The sequence below is a fragment of the Cornus florida genome, unplaced genomic scaffold (genome assembly GCF_030987335.1).
Source record: "Cornus florida cultivar Cherokee Brave unplaced genomic scaffold, ASM3098733v1 CherokeeBrave_3.0.0_Hap2_Chr08, whole genome shotgun sequence".
NCBI lineage: Eukaryota > Viridiplantae > Streptophyta > Magnoliopsida > Cornales > Cornaceae > Cornus > Cornus florida.
Window position 1 is genome coordinate 6,397,913 of NW_026775578.1, and position 19,786 is coordinate 6,417,698.

At 34.0% G+C, this 19,786-nt stretch overlaps 1 protein-coding gene across 3 annotated transcripts; it reads left to right on the forward strand.

Moving 5' to 3' along the window:
- Positions 1–2,438: 2,438 nt before the first annotated feature.
- LOC132269101 (receptor-like serine/threonine-protein kinase ALE2) lies at positions 2,439–14,070 on the forward strand. 3 transcript variants are annotated; one of them, XM_059770135.1, is made up of 9 exons: positions 2,439–2,969; positions 5,248–5,337; positions 6,849–6,962; positions 7,043–7,141; positions 9,657–10,025; positions 10,113–10,391; positions 11,168–11,557; positions 11,823–12,063; positions 12,739–14,070. In XM_059770135.1, the coding sequence occupies exons 1-9, from the start codon at positions 2,915–2,917 to the stop codon at positions 13,403–13,405; spliced, it is 2,304 nt and encodes a 767-aa protein (XP_059626118.1). In that variant the 5' UTR covers positions 2,439–2,914; the 3' UTR covers positions 13,406–14,070. The 3 variants fall into 3 exon arrangements, with proteins under 3 accessions (XP_059626118.1, XP_059626119.1, XP_059626120.1); XM_059770136.1 differs by having other exon boundaries at positions 5,248–5,331; XM_059770137.1 differs by having other exon boundaries at positions 2,440–2,969; positions 10,113–10,379.
- The last annotated feature ends 5,716 nt before the right edge of the window (positions 14,071–19,786 follow it).

The following is a 19,786-nucleotide window of genomic DNA, read 5'->3' on the forward strand; positions in this document are numbered from 1 at the left end:
AGCACTTGAACCCGAATTCCAAAGTCCAACGAGTAAATCGTTAGGCCATATCCGAAGTGGATAACTTTAGTATTAAGTTATGGATGCAATTTTCTAATACTTATAATTTTTTAAAAATAAAACAAAGTTCCGATTAGTGGTGAGACATGATTTTGAGCAGTGAAGAGATTTTTATTTTTATTTTTTCTAGTATTTACCTTTTATTGTTATAATTAGTATTGATAAATATTAAATTCGGAAGCTATAAATAGTGATAGTGGTTTTGTATTAAAAAGAAAGCATATAGAATATGATCATTAAATTACTATAAAAAATGCGAAAGAATCTTCTTACTTCACGAAAAACAAGAAATCACTACTTTATCACATGTAATATAGTTGGCAGTCTAGACAAGGGGGGCAAGTGCTCCTGAACATATACGGACTCCACTCCTGATTCTATGCACAATATTCACACACACACAGAGGCACGCAGTCAAATTAAGGCATGGTTCTCATTTTATTGTTTAATTACAAATATGAATTGATGTAATGATATATGAAGGGTAATTACCATTATATGAAAGGTATTCGTGAGAGTGTCGACAGTGACTAAGAGAGCGATGGATGCGGTGAAGGGAGGGGGAGGTGGAAGAAGATGGCGATGGTGGAAAGCGGCGGGGTGGTTGCAGAAAGCATAATTATTATTACTTTAAGGATCTGTTTGTTTGGGTGTAAAATATTTTTTAATTTTTTAATTTTTATTTTTTGGTGTTTGGTTGTTGTAAAAAAAAAAAATCAAGTTATTTTATATGTCCTGCATGATGGACTTGACTTCAACCTTGACGTAGACTTTTGCCAAATCGACAAAGTAAAAATAAAAAAAAAAATATTTTACTTGAAAATAAATATTTTTCAATTTTTTTTGCGTCGAAACAATCGAGCCTAAATGTCATATCAAATGAGAGAATAGATGTAACAGAATTTTCATTTCATTCTATTAAGGGACCAAGAGTCATTTAAATATAGTTGATTAAATGACGAGTAACATAAAAAAAAAAAAAAATGGTAAGATTATTCATACAACCATATTCATATCGGATTATACTCCCATTTGAACTTTTTAGTAAATGAAAAGAGCATTTATGAGGTCCAGCTCTGGACAAAAGATAAAATTGATGAGCAATAAATGAAATGACAAAACTAGTCATGAAAAAAAATTGAAGCATAAGAGTATTTTAAAAATATAACAATATTCCAATGTTTTTGTTTTTTAATAAAAAAAAATTGGTAAACAAAGTACAAGTAGATAAATATATATTCTCCACAATTGAATAATATAATATAGTTTTTTCACATTTTAAATCAAAATTCCACTTCATTGAAGATAAAAAGAAGTGAAATGCACTTGTTAAGGGTGCCAACATTGCCAATGATATACCAATTCAATTTTATAAGTTATGTTTGGTTGGACGGAAATAGTATGAAAGAGAAAAAAGAAAAAAACAAGGAAAAATAAAAGTGAAATGCACTTGTTAGTGGAAAACCAATATTGCCATTAATTTGGCAAACCAATTTTATAGATTTTGTTTGGTTAAAGTAGGAAAGAAAATGGTAAATTTAGAAAGAAAAATAAAAAAACATGTTAAGAGTTTGATAGCAGAAGAAAATATATATTTTTGTTTGGTTAAAGTAGGAAAGAAAATGGTAAATTTAGAAAGAAAAATAAAAAAACATGTTAAGGGTTTGATAGCAGAAGAAAATATATTTTCTAAAGTAGGAAAGAAAATGGTAAATTTAGAAAGAAAAATAAAAAAACATGTTAAGAGTTTGATAGCAGAAGAAAATATATTTTACAGAAAATACAGAAAATATATTTTCTTCTGCTATCAAACTCTTAACATGTTTTTTTATTTTTCTTTCTAAATTTACCATTTTCTTTCCTACTTTAACCAAACAAAATCTATAAAATTGGTTTGCCAAATTAATGGCAATATTGGTTTTCCACTAACAAGTGCATTTCACTTTTGTTTTTCCTTATTTTTTCCTTATAATTACCTAACCTTTTCATATATTTTATTTTTAACCAAAAAAAAGAAATTTGTTATTTTATTGATAAAATCACGTGAACCTTTTAACTATGCCCCTCTTTTGTCTATTTTATTTTTGATAAGAAAAAGACAATTTTAATAACAAAATTATTTTTGACAAGGTATAAATTAATGGCAATATAGGTATTCCACTAACAAGTGCATTCTACAAAAATTATTTATTTAATTTTTATAATAAGAAAAAGACAATTTTACTAAATCATTATATTTTGATGGTATACAAAAATGATATATTTCATATTTTTTTGAAATATTTTCATACATTGATTTATATTTCACACTTGATACCGTGGTACACTTCTTCCATACTACTTGCACGTGGTTGACGCGGGTGAAAGAGGAGCGCGGTCCAGACAACCATCCAGTATTCAAGTGCCCAAAGCAGAAGTGTGTTCAACCCCCGGCAATAAAATCCACCCACCCAGCTCTCCCTCTTTCTCTTGCCGCGAAAGTATTGTTTTGTTGAACTCTAAGATCTATGTTTGGTTCTTACACCTCATCCTCTCTCTCTAAAACATCTCTCTGAAACAGAACATCCAAACCTCCTTTAAGTTATATCCACTACATTCCATGGATACATAAATAAACAGACCTGCATTGTTATCTGTAATCCAGGGTTTACCAACCACTCTTTGCGCATTCAAAGTCATGCACTCTTCTTCTCTTTCGAATTCAGAAGGAGATAAATAAGATAATGAACTCCGCCGACGGCAAGCACCCCAGCGGAACCCTATGAATTTCCGTCAACACTCCGGCGAGGCGGTCCAGATTCGTGGTTTTGGATTCTGACCACGGTGTGTGTGAATTTGATTCTAAACAGAGAAGATGCGACATCTGATTCTTCTTCTTTATCTTCTTCTCACTCTGGTCTCCACTAGCGGTAATTGACCTTTTTCTAATCTCTTTAATTGTTCGGATTGTTAGTTTTACACAATGCTTGGTTACCGAGAAAAAAAAAAAAAAAGAAACGAAAAGAAAAGAAAATTGCGAGTGTTCTGCTTTCTGTTGTTTTGGATTATTGATTCCAATAGTTATTTCAGGCCCATTCGAGTGCGGTGTCAAGATTCTGAAATTTTAATTTATTTTCTCACTTGTTTACAATTTTATTGGTAACCAACCAGATGTGTGCTTGGACCATCAGGGCAGTTGGTGTTGCGTCATTTAGGCTTTCTTTGTGTGACGATGGTCTTTCCATTTTTGTGAAAACATTTGTGATCCCTTCCCATAGAATTAAAATATTTAAAATAAAACATCCATAACAGTGACAATTAAAATAAAATATCCATAACAGTGACAATTATTCAGTTTATCTGATAAATACAAAACCCCCCTTTACAATGTGAAACAATGAACTGCCTATTCAATGATGAAAGCCATGGGTCAATATTACAATGCCACATCCCTCTCCTCCTTTTAAGGAACTGCACTTGTTTTTTCTTAGTTTGGGAGGTAAAGCAGGATTGGATTTATGGTTTCATTGGAATGCTGGGGTATATTTATGGCCGTAAACTAGTGAATGGTATTCTTGATTCCTTGTTTTTGCAGTTTGTGTCAGCTGGCTATACATCTATAACATATTTATTTTGAACTTTTACATAATCTAGTTATCTTACAGGTGAACGCGGTAGCATCTAGAAATGACAACAATTTCTTACTGGCGTTAATTTTGCATTCAGTGTGCAGTGAATTAATGGCATAGGCTTCGCTCATAACCTCCATAGAATATTCTTTTCCCTTATCCATTGTTTTTAACTGCAGACGGGGCATGAAACATTGGTTCTTGGTTAACAATCTTCCTTTTGCCACTATCTTTCTTTCCAAAAATGCAGTTTTTTAGAAAATGAAAGCAATACGATTCATCTTCATCTTCAGCTTTTGGCTCACATGTTAGTGCAACGTACAAGAAAATGTTCTGAAAGAGTGAAATCCAGTATTTATTTATTTATTTGTTTTGTTTTGAAGATTTTCCATGTATTTAGTTAATAATATTGATTTTCTGCAGTGTAATGTGACTTAGCAGTTGCTGTTTGATACTTGAGCTCACTTGTATGAGACGTTGAATTTTACTGAATTTCTACATTAATGTCGATATTGTTACATGTTGGACGCCATGCCTCAGTATCGGGGGAATTAATTTAGATAATGATCAACCCGTTTATAAAATGGTATTATTGTATTCTGATTAAGAATGCAGAAGAAGAGCTATAACGAATATATTGTTTGACTCTCTCCAGTCAGCTAAACTTGAATTTAGAAAACTAATTAAACAATTAAGCATCAATTACTCTTGTTGTGGTCTAGTACAGGGGCAGAGCCAGAAATTCAATTCAGGGGGACACAGTGTAAAAGATAAAATAAAATCAATGATCAATGAACATGACAAATATAGGTTCTTCAAATCAAGAGGTGAATAAGAAAAAAAATGTTGTAAAATAATATGTCAATCGGTGAGTGGTATAAGAAAGATAAATAATTGACAAATATAAGAAAAAGGAAAGAAAAATGAGAGAATTTTGAAAGGAAAAAAAATTAGAGTTTGATTCAAGGGAAATTTATCTATTTATTTATTAATGAAATTAAACAAAACTTTAAGGGTAAAAGAGAAAAGAAATAAAAAGTTAAGAGATAATTTTAGAAAATAAAAATTTTAGGGGGGGAGGCCCCCGGGCATCCACTTGTCTAGTATAATTAAAAAAGTCAATCCAAACATTCAAAGGTCATCGACTATTTGGTTAATGTCATGAACTAAAGGGCATTACATAGTGTTGTTCCCACTTACACGGGCCACTGGTATGGAAACACTGGAAATAGACTTAAGTTAGTATTTTGCACAAAGTGGTTACTCTTAGATTCGAAAATTTAAACCCATTTTCTCACATTTGTCCACGCCAGGAATGTTCATTGTGTCTGAAAAGTCCGCATTTTTAAAGGATGATCTGAAATTTTCTGGTATGCTGGGCACATTAATCAATTTGGCTTTCTCTGCCACAAGACCTGTATTATAATCAAGTATCTTGTCAACGTAGAGTAAATATCAATGCTATATCTTGTGCATTGCGACACATGAAAAGTAGAATTCAATCATATCTCTTGATGCGAGGTAGAGTGGTGTGCTTGTTCTTTACATTATACTAATATATAGGTTCTTCATTCTTCAGGGTTTCCATTACCACAGATAAACTCGTCTCCTACTATACTGCCGCGGGAATCATTATCTTTGAGAAAAATCTCACTGGAACATGGTAAAGGTGCTGAATTTCCATAACTACTTCGCATAGAATTGAAGTTTTATTTCCTTATTGTTCTTCTTCTTCCCTTGTTTTGCCTTCTGATTTGTATTGGTATGCTTTTGTAAGTGTAATCTTAATTTTTAAACCAATATTGTTCACTGAATTGTCTATTTGACAAAAAGGAACTTCATCACAGCATAAAAATTAATGAGGTTGAGGAAGAGTTTAGAAGGAACATTCATATTGGAAGATTCATGCAATTTCTATTAGTTGTGCAAGTCACCAATTAAGGGAAAGTTATTGTTGGGAAGGGAAGCACACATGTTATAATTCTGCATGTTGAAATTCAATGTTCAAAGACACACACACACACACACACACACACATATATGTATATATATATGTTTTATGGGTCATAGGTGTAACACCTGTTCCTTGTCCTTATATAGTTTATTCATCCTTCTATTTTATTGATAAAAAATGCTATGAGTAGATGCTGGAGGATTATGTGGAATTCAGGAAATAAATTTGTCATTTAATTTTATTTTTTGGATGTTTTAGATGATTCAAACTTTATATTCTAATAATTTTTTTTTTAATAAAATGATTTAAATTTTGATTTAAATTTTTTTTCCTTGTAATTGTCACACCTTTTTTTTGAGGATAAGGCTTTTGACCTTGGAAATAAATTTTAATTCTTTTTTCACTCCCCTTATCTGAATGCAAATCTTCTAGATCGCTCTGGATTATATTTAATGTTTTTCTTTTCGGTAGATCTACTATACTTTCAGTTTATTTTGTTGGCTTACTTAACTCTTTAACCAGAATAACACACTCGATTTTTTATATCATTAAAGATTATGCCGATCGTAAATTTTGAATTCTGTGCTCTTATGAAGGAAAGTTCATCTTTAAATATGTAACATATAGGAAATAAGCTCGTGTCATTGTGTGTGCATGCACATATTGCTCAAACTAATATGGACAAAAGTATGAGCCTTTTTACACGGGCATAGTGTATCTGGCTGTGCAACCCAAAACACCTATAATGACTGTTATAGTGGCCATGCTATTATTTGTCAAACATGTGGACATGTTTTATGTGTTGATATGGCAAAAAAAAACTAAAGCGTCCTGCATGTATATTATATGTTGTATAGGTAATGTATTTTGTTTTAAAGAAGTTATAAATGCTCACAGTTCTTTGGTAATGCTAAACATCAAAGAGTATTTTCAATCCTTCCGAATATTAATTTAAATTTTTAGATCACATTTATCAGTTCAAAGAATAACGGAAAAGCATTTTTTGTTATTTATTGGCCTCCTTAGTTTAATGGGGTTCGATACTGCAATGCCTTTTATTTATTATTTTTTTTCCCCCTGGTTATTCTCTCTATCTCTCTGCTTCTTGGTGGTAATCCCTGCTCATCAAGGTCTCATGTTTCATGTCAACTCTTTTTGGTATTTGTGTGAAAATATTTGTCTATGCATGTGGGCAAATAACATAAAATTTGTTCTATTGTTTGCAGTGAGGATGATGTCAATGAGGGCATTGTTTGCTCCATTAATAGCACCCCATACATGGCTGTTTAAGCCTTATTTGGAGCCGTCGATTGTACCTGCACCTTCTCCAGCATATCGAGGTACATACTATTTTCATTGTCTGAACTCTTGTGGAAACACTTTCTAGGTTTTTACTTATGTTGGAATCCTTCTCTTTTAGGTCACATTGCTGCTCCTAGCAATACCTTGCCAAAAAATCATCGTCATCATCATCGGGTGAGAACTCATGCTGTCTCCCCGGCTCCTTCTGCAATATCAGGTATTATATCGGCGTTCATTGTGTATCTGTTTAGTCACAATAAACTGTGTCTTCTCTCATAAATTGTTTCAATCTGATAGGCTTGTTGTGCTTTGGCCCTTCTGGTGGCTTTCATTGAGGGCTGCACACTTGATAGGATGGAGTCTTTATTTGTAGGAATTTTGTGGGACAGGCCCATACATGTAGTCTTGGGCCTTCCTTTCGAGTCTTCTTGAAGATGTGCATCCTTGATCCTTTCTATGAAGAATGGATAGAACTGCTACAATGCCCCAGGGGATAGGTACTGATGTAGTCTCCGTCCCATTCTAAGCGTCCCTTTTTGGGAACCTAACTGTTTAAGATGTGTCTTTTAATACTTTTTTATTGTATTACGGTAATATTAGTGAATGAATTACCAAATCTGTCCATGGTGGGTCCACAGTGATATGATGAAGTTTTATATTTAATTTTTTTTATAAGTTAAATGCAAAAAGGGTAAATTGGAAATGTAGTAAAATATAGTAAATTGACTTTTGAATATGGACAATTATTTTGGAGACAGCTAAATATGGAAAGGTGGACACTTATTTTGGGACGGAGGGAGTAATTCTCATGGTTTTTGAATTTTGATTTGGCTTCTATGACTTTTATCTCTATTCGAAAACTGGGTGCTTCATAAAAAGAGAATGCAGTGCTGTGTTGCCTAATACAAAAGTAGAAAGAGAAAGAAAAGTTTATCATGATTTGTTTTGCTAACAAATCAGCTAGACACAACCTTGTTTTGGACACACTTGTTGCATGAGTTGCTCTTGAGAGTTGAGATTTACCTTCTCCAACAAATGCTGGTTGATCTCAACATGCTTAGAGAGTAATGGGTTTTTGGATCGTAAGCAACACTTATTGTAGCTTTATTATTTTAATATGAACTGATGGATGTATGAACTGTTTCATACCAGAACACTATAATTCAGGACTTGAAAGTTGCTTTGGCACTGGACCTAGCAACCATTATATGCTTTTTAGTTTTCGAATAGATTCGCATGAACCCATCTAATAGCATACAAGAACAACAAGCCTTTTCTCAATTACTTGGGATCGGCTACAAAAGTAGCCATGTTTTGCTACAACAAACCCTTCTTAGGACACAGTGATGCACTTTTAAGTATGTTCAGATATGTATTTTTTAGTTTTTAATATTCTAGCCTGTAGATTATTCTTGGTCTTGTTTCACATATATTTTGATTGAAGAACAAATATTGATTAAAATAGAAGGGTAGGGGACTATGAGGGTGTGAAGCCCATCTATAAAATGTTTAAGGTTCTAACATATGAAAAAAGAGAATACATTTTTCATCTATAAGAAAGTTGTTTATTATAATTAAGATTTTTATTTAATTATTCGCAACTTGAACCACTGAGCTTGGATAACATCAAGGTAGTGGATTAATAAGTGCTCCTGGTACATTAAGGATGTTAAAAAAAAAAATTAAAAAAATAAACTAGTGTTCTTTTTACTAAGGGTTAAGTAAACACCCTTCTTATATGCATATAGTGCATATAATGAGTTAATAAATGTTCTTGGTACATTAAGGATGTAAAACGAAATTCATTAACTAGTGTTCTTTTTACTAAGGGTGAAGTTCAAAAAATATCCTCCTTATACGCATATAGTGCGTATAACCCCCTCTTGTTTGAAAAACACTCTTAAACTTCATTTTTGGTGCAAATGAGGGCCTACCATCAATTTACCGTTAATGGATGTTTTAAAAGACTTAAATACCTTTCTCACTGTTGATGAAAAAAGGAAAGAAAAAAGAAGGAGGAGTTTTTGATAAGGAAATAAAGGACAAGACATACGACGTCATTTGGCTTGCCCTAAAAGACCCAATGGACCTCTCACCACTTTCTTTGTAACTGAGCTCTCCCTCATCTCTCTAACCGCTAATCTCCCCATCATGACCATTGACTCTGACTCATTGAAGTCCAAATCCAAGTCCAAACCCAAGCCCAAACCAATGCCAGTGCCCCATCATGACCGTCGATTCCAACAATGGAGAGAACACTATCTGTACGAAAGTCACACACCTCCACAGCTGACGATGAAACTGGACATTCTGTAATCTCTGTTCTCTTTTCATCGTAATTAGGGTTTCACCCATGGATTCTAGTCAAGAACACGATGATTTGGCCAACATTCCATCCTCACAAGCCCACTTATATCCACTGTATACTTTTTCGTTTACAATCGATTACAATTTCTTCCATCATTTATTTATGCTATGTATATATGTACATGGTATATAATTATACGTATATGTATTGCAATGTATGAATTAGAGTTGTTTCTTGCACATGGACAACACTTACACTTGATATTAGCCTTCTATTTGACAAACGGAAGCAAACATATACAGTTGTGAAAAATATACATATCTTGGAGATGGAATTGCATCTTTGACCTGGAATTTATATATAAAATTTTTGTTAGTTCGTATGATGATCTTGTAATTTAATTTTTTTAACATGCTCTTGGCAGATTGTGGTCAAATATGCATGGAGCCGCTTACTTCAACTCCAATTGGTTCACCTTGTGGTTGTGTGGTTCCTATGAAACTTAGACTTCTTTTTGATGTATCTCTTTATGCCTTTTTTCCCGTGGTTAATGAGCTTGAGGTGGAGGTTGCAGCAGGCACATATCTAAAACAAAGTCAAGTGATTATAATTGGTGCCAGTGCTGATGGTCAAAATCAGGAAAGAACTGTAGTAGATATTAACCTGGTTCCTTTGGGGGAGAAGTTTGATAATACCACTGCTACACTGACATATGAAAGATTTTGGGACAGGAAAGTGCCTCTAAATAAGACTCTTTTTGGTAATTATGAGGTGATGTACATTAGCTATCCAGGTAGTAACCTTGACTCCCTTACTTATTGTCTTATGTTATTCCATTATGTGACAATGCTGTTGTAGAGTCTGAAGGAACTATTATCAGGGCTTCCATCTTCACCATTGTTTGGGAGTCAATCGGGTAATGGTCCAAGTGGAAGCGCAGGAATTCAGCAATTCCCTATCACTGCAGATTTTGTTGACAAGAGCCAGAAGATGAACCCTAGAATTATTTTTATCATTGCTTTGTCTGCTTTAGTACTCTTGGTGGTTTGCTGTGGAGCAGTTTCCCTCGTCTTGAAATGCAGGAAGGTTGGAAGACCATCAAGTGCTGTTGGACCTGTTTTCACACCATCTATAAATAAGAGATCTGGTATGCATTTGGGTTAGTGCTCTTACTTGTTAAGAGGGATATATAGATAGAGATAATTGCATCAGTTTTTCTTGCAGTGGTTTGGAATTTTATCTGGTGAATAAAGCTCTATTGGGTCATTGTTTAATGCATTTTCCATTAGTCTACTGCATCTCTGTGTGTAACTTTGTCTATATACTGGATGCCTTTTCTCTTTGATGAAATAGGAAAGTTAGCAATATGCCTCTAGGCCTTGGCTCAGTTGGCAAAGCAAAATAATGTTTTTATGTAACATAGTGTTCAAAGTAGGCATTTAACTTGTTTTAAAGCAATAATTTAATAAATTAAATTATTTGATATGCTTTTTAGGTAAATGTCCAACCACATGTGCTAGACAAATATTTCATACCTTTGCCTGAGACTCCGAGTGTAGTGTGTCTGACTCGGGTATTTCACATACTTTTTAAGAGTCAATGTAACATAGTTTAAAATTAGTTGCGGAAGTAAATAATTCAATCTGGGGGTTGATTGGCAGTCCTGCGTAGACCTTGCACTGGAACCTTTTCTGTTACATTCTTGCTCAAATCCATTTTTATTACTTGTTTCCATGTCATATCAAATATGCTCTCTTTGTTCATTATCTTGGTTGTGCAGAACTAGCATGAGAAATTGGGATTTTACATATAGTGTTTGGCTTATTCGATATATTGAACTTTAATGGTTGATAGGTTATTTCTGGACATTTCTTTTCTACTATCTGAAGTTGTAAAGATCTTGCAATGACACTTGAATTTGCATTTATGATGCAGGAACTGGGTCAGTTTTATCAAATAGCATGGGAAGCTCACCTTCAATATCCCTCAATTCTACCATTCCAACAGCAGTTCTTTCTGTTAAAACATTTGCACTTGCGCACCTTGAGAAGGCCACAGAGAAGTTCAGCTCAAGGAGGTTTCTGGGTGAAGGAGGTTTTGGTCGTGTTTATTATGGGATCATGGAAGATGGAACTGAAGTTGCAGTTAAATTGCTTACAAGGGATAATCAGAATGGAGACCGTGAATTTATGGCTGAAGTTGAGATGCTAAGTCGGTTGCATCACCGTAATCTTGTGAAATTGTTTGGCATATGCATTGAAGAACACAAACGATGCTTGGTTTATGAGCTTGTTCCTAATGGCAGCGTTGAGTCCCATTTGCATGGTATAATTTTTTTGTTACCCTTGATTTTCTTCCTCTTTGAGTCATTCTCTGAAATGTTGCCTAAAACAACATATTCAGCCCATATTTTGCATTCCTATTACCATAACCTGAAGCACCTCATCTTACGGCGGTGATGCACTCCATTTCTACTGGAAAAAGAATCAGCCTTAGATGATGCAAATTTTTGCAATTTATGTTTTGATTATTAATCGAAAAAAGAAAAGAAAAGAAAAAGAAGGAAATTAACTGTGCGTTAGTGATTCAGGTGTGGACAAGAGCAAGAGGCCTCTTGACTGGGAGGCGCGTTTGAAAATTGCTCTTGGCACAGCTAGAGGATTGGCTTATCTTCATGAAGATTCTAACCCTCGTGTAATTCACCGAGATTTCAAGGCCAGTAATGTGTTGTTAGAAGATGATTTTACCCCTAAGGTTTCAGATTTTGGGTTGGCAAGGGAAGCAACAGAAGGAAGTCATCATATTTCTACTAGGGTCATGGGAACTTTTGGGTATGTTTAACTCATAGCCTGTTGTTATGTTAAAATCTTCCATATTCTTCACAACTCCTGAATTTTGCCGACCTTATTATTTAGCAGATTGAATTACAATCATAACACCAAATGCAAATATTTTGATAAGAAATGTATTATCATATTGTTCAATAATTTCACAAATGTTGGGAGAATTTTAGAATCATTCATGAAGTTATGAATTATTCCAGTAATTTCATCATTAGAAGTGTTTTTCATTCAGCAAAGCAATATATACTATATATATTTATATATACGAAGTTATGAATTATTCCTGCAATTTCATCATGAGAAGTGTTCTTCACATTCAGCAAAGCAATATATATGTATATTGCAATTTTTTTCCTTATTCCATTTTTCCCTATATATATGTATACATTGTAGTTGGGAAAGGGGGTTTTGTTAAATTATGTATTATTTTCTCCAACAATAAGTACAAAAACAAAAATGACTATCCGTTTCTCTCTCTCTGTGGTACCTTCTTGTTCATGTTTTCAAGCCATGCCTTCTGCCAAATAAATTCCTGAATCTTGTACTTTTATCGGCCCACTGCTTCTATAATAGACTGCCTGGTTTTCTTCTTGCGTCTTTGAATTTGAGGCACTGATTTGCAATATTTCTTCTGACATAATGTTAATAACTTTTGATTTGCAGGTATGTTGCTCCTGAATATGCAATGACGGGGCACTTACTTGTCAAAAGTGATGTTTATAGTTACGGGGTTGTGCTATTGGAGCTTCTATCTGGAAGGAAACCTGTGGATATGTCTCAACCTCCAGGACAAGAGAACCTTGTGACTTGGGCGCGCCCTCTACTAACCAGTAGAGAAGGTTTGGTGCGGTTGGTGGATCCTTCTTTGACCAGAAACTATGACTTTGATTACATGGCTAAGGTGGCTGCCATTGCTTCCATGTGTGTTCACCCGGAGGTGACTCACAGGCCATTCATGGGGGAAGTTGTGCAGGCACTGAAGCTCATATACAATGACATGGATGAAACATGTGCAGATTACTGCAGTCAGAAAGATCTCTCTGCTCCAGACTCCGACATTAAAGGTGATCTTGCTCATGCCTCTTCTTTCATAACGATGGAGTACAGTTCGGGTCCACTTGAAGAGATGGAAAACAGACGATTTTCAGCTTCAAGTTTAATTGAGGGAGAAGTTTCTTTACCTATCAGGCATGGGAACCGATCAGGTCCATTGAGAACAGTACCCAGCAAACCAGTCTTTCACAGGTTGAATGGTAGTATGAGCGAACATAGTGGACTCCTCTCAAGGCAATTTTGGAATGACGGTAACGGATTTGATGCTTCCTTTTAGAATATATATATATATATATATATATATATATATATATATATATATATTCACCCTTTTAAATGTACAGTACTGAAGAACCGGTTATTTGGAGATAAGGTCTTTGAGTGTAGCGTAGAAGTTTGGGAATGATGTGATTAGCATAATTGGAGGGTCGGTCCAACTAGAGGAGAGGAGGGAAGGAACAAAGGAGAAAACATCAGGCCAAGCTGGAAAGTTTGAAACTATGTCAAGCCTCACCGAAACAAAGTCTGAAAAAGGCTCGTCGATTGCCTTTCCTCTAAGGTTATGATACTACAATTTGAATGAAATTCATACGCTTTCACCTGTCTCATGCATACTCCTTGTGACCCCTGAAACTGTGGTTTGCATTTCACGTAGGGTGTCTCGTGGGGAGGACGGACTTTGACTTGTAATTTTGGTTATCCAAATTTATTTCCCATACAAAAGGCTGTAATTTGTATAGTCCTGTATTATATACGTGCTAGATGTCTTGGAAGCCAAATGCTGCAAAAACATATCTGTTCTCGAGGTTTTCATGCTCAGGTGGAGCATTTTCTGGTTGAGAGGTTTTCTGATTCTTGTCATTAAGATTTTAATACATTTAAAAAAAACTAATATCAGTTATCCTTTTATTTTTATTATTTTTTATTTTTACTTTCTATGCACTCACAATATTGTTCCATGTAATATGTTGCTAAAATCTTTTTCTTTCTTCAATAAGGTTATTTTGTTTTTCTTTCTTCAATATGGTTATTAAATGTTAAATGAAATTCATGACACATGTTTGAATTTTTTTTTTCACAACTTATCAATTACCCTTCCAAACCAAGTAGTATTAGTAATTTTTTTTCCCCAATTTTGAATAGAATAAAAAAATTGAAGAAGTAGAGTAAGAAAAAATATATATATAAAATTTTATGTGGCATAATATAAAATTAAAATTTTCTTGAATTTTTTTTTTCTTCTTTATATTAATAATAATCAAATTTCTAATCTTTATTCAAATTTCTAACTTTGTTAAAATTTAACAAACACATTACCTGCATTACCTTAAATATCATAATGTAAATTCTATTCAATCCTCTAACACAACCCCGTACGAGTTAGAATCTAACACAACCCAATACAAGTAACACATAGTTTTATACAATTGAAAAATAATGTATACCAAATTGTCAAGAGATTTCATTAATAATAAAAAAGTTTAGATAAGTCCAAACTCCCTCGCCTACTGGGAACTTGTTCGTCACAAATGACCCCTCTTGCCTATTAATATGCATTCTTTCTAACTTTTGAAATTGTTCGTACAAAATTCTTTATCATTCTAATGTATTATACTCTCCACAAATATTCACAATCTCTACAACATTTTAGAATCTCCCAAACTCTCTAAAATACTCCACAACTCTACTGTACTCCCTACTCTTCTCATGCAATGGAGAAGTTTCCTCAGCACACACTTGTCGCCTGTGTGACAAGTGGCTCACATGTGCAATGTGAGAAGATCCATGGTGTTAAAAAAAAAAAAAAAACATTGAGCTAAAATTCTATCGATTGGAACTCTCTTAGCTGTAATAAGAAATAAAAATCTTTAGCCAAACCCAATTGAATAAATTGGGTTCAACCAAAATTCAGGCCCATAAGTGGGCTAGCCCAGTTAAACTTATGTATAAATCTTACAGGCCCATAAGTGGGCTAGCCCAGTTAAGCAGCTAAAATACGGTCCATGGAAATTCAGCTCGGACTACTACTAGCTAACTCTTTTTGGAACTTTTTCTGGATCATTTGATGAAAAAACTTTTTTCTTAATCGGTTTAAGATTGTTTTAGTTGAAAATCCTCCAAATTGTCCTATACATCCCCCGTTAATATTTGTAATTTTACTTAAATCAATGGCACATGTTGAGTGCCACCGGGCAGGGACGGATACAGAAAGTTGTGGGAGGGTGGCAAAAGTGAATTTAGTGTAATTTTAAGAGGGGTAAAGTGAAAATTTTATAGGTATATAATTTGAAAATAAAAAAACTTAGTGGTTTATAACAGTAAAAAAAAAAATTCAATGGGGGCAATGTGCCACCGGATTACATCCCAAAAATGAACCTTCAACCCGTGTTAGTTAAATATTTATACACATTTCACAAATTGCCCACTACGAATTAAATATCCGCTTTAAAGAAAAAAATGTTATATATTGAACTAATGACATTTTGATAACCTTTCCATTTCTTTCTCGATCTCTCTTTCTTTTTATTTTTTATTATTATTATTTTTATTTTTATGATTAACAAGTCATGGAATTGATAAAGCTTGGACTCATGAGGTAGCTAAAATCGACTTTGTGAACACAATAAATGAGCACAGATACATTTATCTATATAAATCACATCAAAACATTTGAGTTTTGAGATGGCTGAAAAACTTGGGCCAACCATAAGGAATTCACATGAACTTCCCAAACACCTTCAACATGTCCGTAGGGGCCTTCATCACGCCCTAAAAAAAGTCTTCATATCAATAGGGTTTGGACCATAAGACCCAGTGTATCAATGACCCTTCTGGACCACCCTAATTGTACTACTAGACATAAAATTCCAGCTCTGATCAATTAATTCCGACCATCGGATTGATTTTTGGGAGTACCCTGTCGACGGTATATCAATGATGTGACGTGCAAGACGTAACCAATATCTACTCCTTGTCGGCATAGGTTGTACAATTAACCAAACTAGTCAAAATGTGTATTCACCCTAATTCGACAATCGGGCCATGTGGATAGGAGGCCCGTGAATTCACCTGACCGAGTCCCTATAACACCCTGCTAAATGGTCCATGGTTTTGGTCCTTTCGGTCCCGTTCTCAGACACTGACACAAGCTATCGAGAAATTCGACATAACCCATGTCATTCACATGATTCATACACTCATCTGCTATGTTTGGTCCAGTGTGTTGGACTAAAAAATCAGATCAGTTTGTATTCATGACTTAATGCAAAATGTTCACACTTCACACTCATGTGGAGATCTGTACGTGGTCATGATTTGAGTTATGTGTTGAATTTTCGATCATTAAAGTGTGGAATTTTCTCTTCCAACTATTCATCAACAGCAATTTTTAGATCATAGATGAAATATCAATCATGATACTGTTGGAAAACGTGCAAGTTTTAAAAACTTTTTGAGCGATTTTGATTCATAGATCTTGATTCATCACATAGAGACAAGTTTTACGCAAAAATAAAATATGATATATCATTCAATTAACAGATTGAATACTTACATCAAAGGTCTGAGTAAACCTTTAAAACTTTCCTCTAAAGTGAATGTTTTCACTTATTGTAGATCCCTTAACAAGATGCCTTCTCCTTGGATCTCCATCTTCTTGGTAATTATTTTGCCTTTAGGAATCACTCACAAGCCTCCATGAATTACCTCGAAAAACTAGGCTTGTGGGAGCTTCCATTAGATGAGAACATAAACCCTAATTTTCTAGAGAGAGAAAAAATATTCCTTTTTCCTTCTCATCAAAATCACCTCCTAAAATATACATAGACCATATATATTTATAGGCAACATAAAAATAAAGAAAAGAAAACAACAAATCCTTCTCCATCTCTAATTCATATGTCTCAAATCTAATATGATTCCAATATCAAGTTGGGCTATGAGTGAGAATCCATTGGGCCTATTATTTTATTGGCTACAATGAATTAATAATTGGCCCGGTCCATGGACCCAATTCAATTAATTCATAAATTAATTTCTACTCCACTAAAAGAAATTAATTGAACTCCAATTAAATAATAAATAACCTCTAAGTCAATATTACACTTTGACCCTTCTATGCATAATTAGTTATCGGATAAATAATGCCATCAATCCGACTACTTAATTAATATATTTATTTTGGTACCTTTGATTATTTCTGGCTCGATCACAATAAAACATTTGTTCGACAAAAATAATAATTTAATAAATAAATATATAATAAATCATTTTGTCTAAAATCATACGAAGGCCTTCGAATTTACTTTGTTATCAACCATAATCAATACAAAATAAATACAAGTAGCAATGATGCAAATATTGAAAATATAACCCTCTAACTATTAATTACATAACTACCCGAAGTGTCGGTCTAAGGATCCCGAAGAATCAGCCGAACAAATCAAAGTAATTATTAATTAATAAAAGAGTCTATACTTTTCTCATGCTTAAGAGTCAAATGCCATGACGGTGATAGGGAGTAATTGCATACGACGGCTCTCGCAATATATCTCAACCTAACGCGGATCCAGTTCAAGTCTTAATTAATTATGAGTCCATCCATAATTACCGACTATGAACAATTTATAATTACTATTTATATATCATGCATTGATTGCCATCACATACATATATATAAATATTTCTTGTAATTACATGGACACTATCAATTTCATAGTGAATCGAAATATAATACATTGAATTCACCAATTGTATAAAACATAAATATTTCAGAAACGTCAGGAACATATGTCAATTAATCCAAACAGGAATTTGCTATGCCAGGGCATATAAATCCCAACAGCTCCCACTTGCCCTCATAGCCAATTCAAATTGCACCTAACTCCAATGTTATCCAGATGATGATCAAAATTATTGATCAATGACACCTTTGATAATGGATCAACAAAGTTGTGTTCCAATGCAATGTTCTAGCTACAAGTACATTTTCTTGCCGGATAATATCATGTAGAACATGATACTTCCTATCAGTGTATTTTGTTCATCTATGGAACCTTGGGTCATTGGTTTGGACTACTTCTGCACTATTGTCGCAATATAGCTCGATAGGCAGGCTAGTATGCTCCACAACCTCTAAATCAGTGAGATCAAACCAATAGGCTTATATTGCCACCTTTAAGGCTGCAATATATTCCACCTGCAGGTTTGAGTCAACAGTTGAAATCTGCTTGACAATCTACCAACTGATTTCCCTTCCATTAAGTGAACATACACTAAGTCATGAACCTCATAGTATCTACTTCTGATTGAAAATCAGAACTAGCATACCTGACTAGGACCATATCATCACATCCATAAATGAGTATGATATCATTGATTCTCCTTAGGTACTTAATGATATTTTTCACAATAGACCAGTTGTCAAGTCCAGTATTGGACTGATCTCTACTGACTATCCCTACTATGTAGCGGATGTCCTGTTTGGTATAGACCATGGCATATATGAGACTCTCATATGCCGAAACATATTGTTCCAGTCTCATTTGCTCAATCTCCTTTGATAGTCTTGAAAAACTACTTACTAGAGAGAGCCATCCATATTAATAAAGCAAGAACTCATTCTTTGAGTTATGCATACCAAACCTGGTCAAAGCTTTATAAATGTAGGATTATTAAGATAAGCCTATTTTCCTTTTAACTTGATCTTGCAAAAGCTTGATCCTAGGAATCTAGCTTACATCCTGAAAATCCTTCATTTAAAAGTAATTGAACAACTACCTCTTTATTGATGACAAAACTTCCACATCATTTTAAATGAGTAGGATGTCATCAATATATATAGAATTAGAAAACTAATGACATTCCCTTGTACACTCATGATTTATTCACTAAGAAATCTTCTGGTATCTATTTGTAGATTAACTTGCCTTCCATAGAAATCACCCTACTAGAAAGTTCTACAAGATCCCAGAATTTATTAGAATACATAGATTCCAACTCTGATTTCATAGTAACTCGCAAAAACAATCTGTATCCATATCGGTTCACGCTTCCGTGTAGCTTACTGGGTCCAACTCATGTTTAACAGGGATGTCCATAACGGTCTCACCTAAAAACATGATTCTGTCGGATTGGATGATAATCCTCCCACTACATCATTGCACCAATGCAGGAATCTGTGTACTAGATGATGCTAACGCATCAATAGGGAATTTATTATTATTCTCAATCTCTATAATAAGTGTGTTCACATGTGGTACATCTGGTACTCTTACCATATTCTCTAACACTATGCTACTAGGTATGTGATTCATAATATGATTCTCTTATAGATAAACAGTGAGTGTAAACAATCAACTTTTATTATTGAGATCATAAAATAATCAGTCCTAATGACATTTTAGAGTAGCTATCAAATCTATCATGCATATGATCTGTTTCCAACTTACTTGTCCATATCAAGCGCACATGTGCAAGACTACCCCATATGTGCATGTGAGTCAAACTAAGATTTAGTCAAAAACACAGCTCAACGGTATCCTTGAGACAGACTAAGATGGAATGCAGTTCATAATACGCATCGATGTCATTAACGCTAAACTCTTAAATGAAAGAGATAATGTGGCATAACTGATCATAGATCTAACCATGTTAAGTG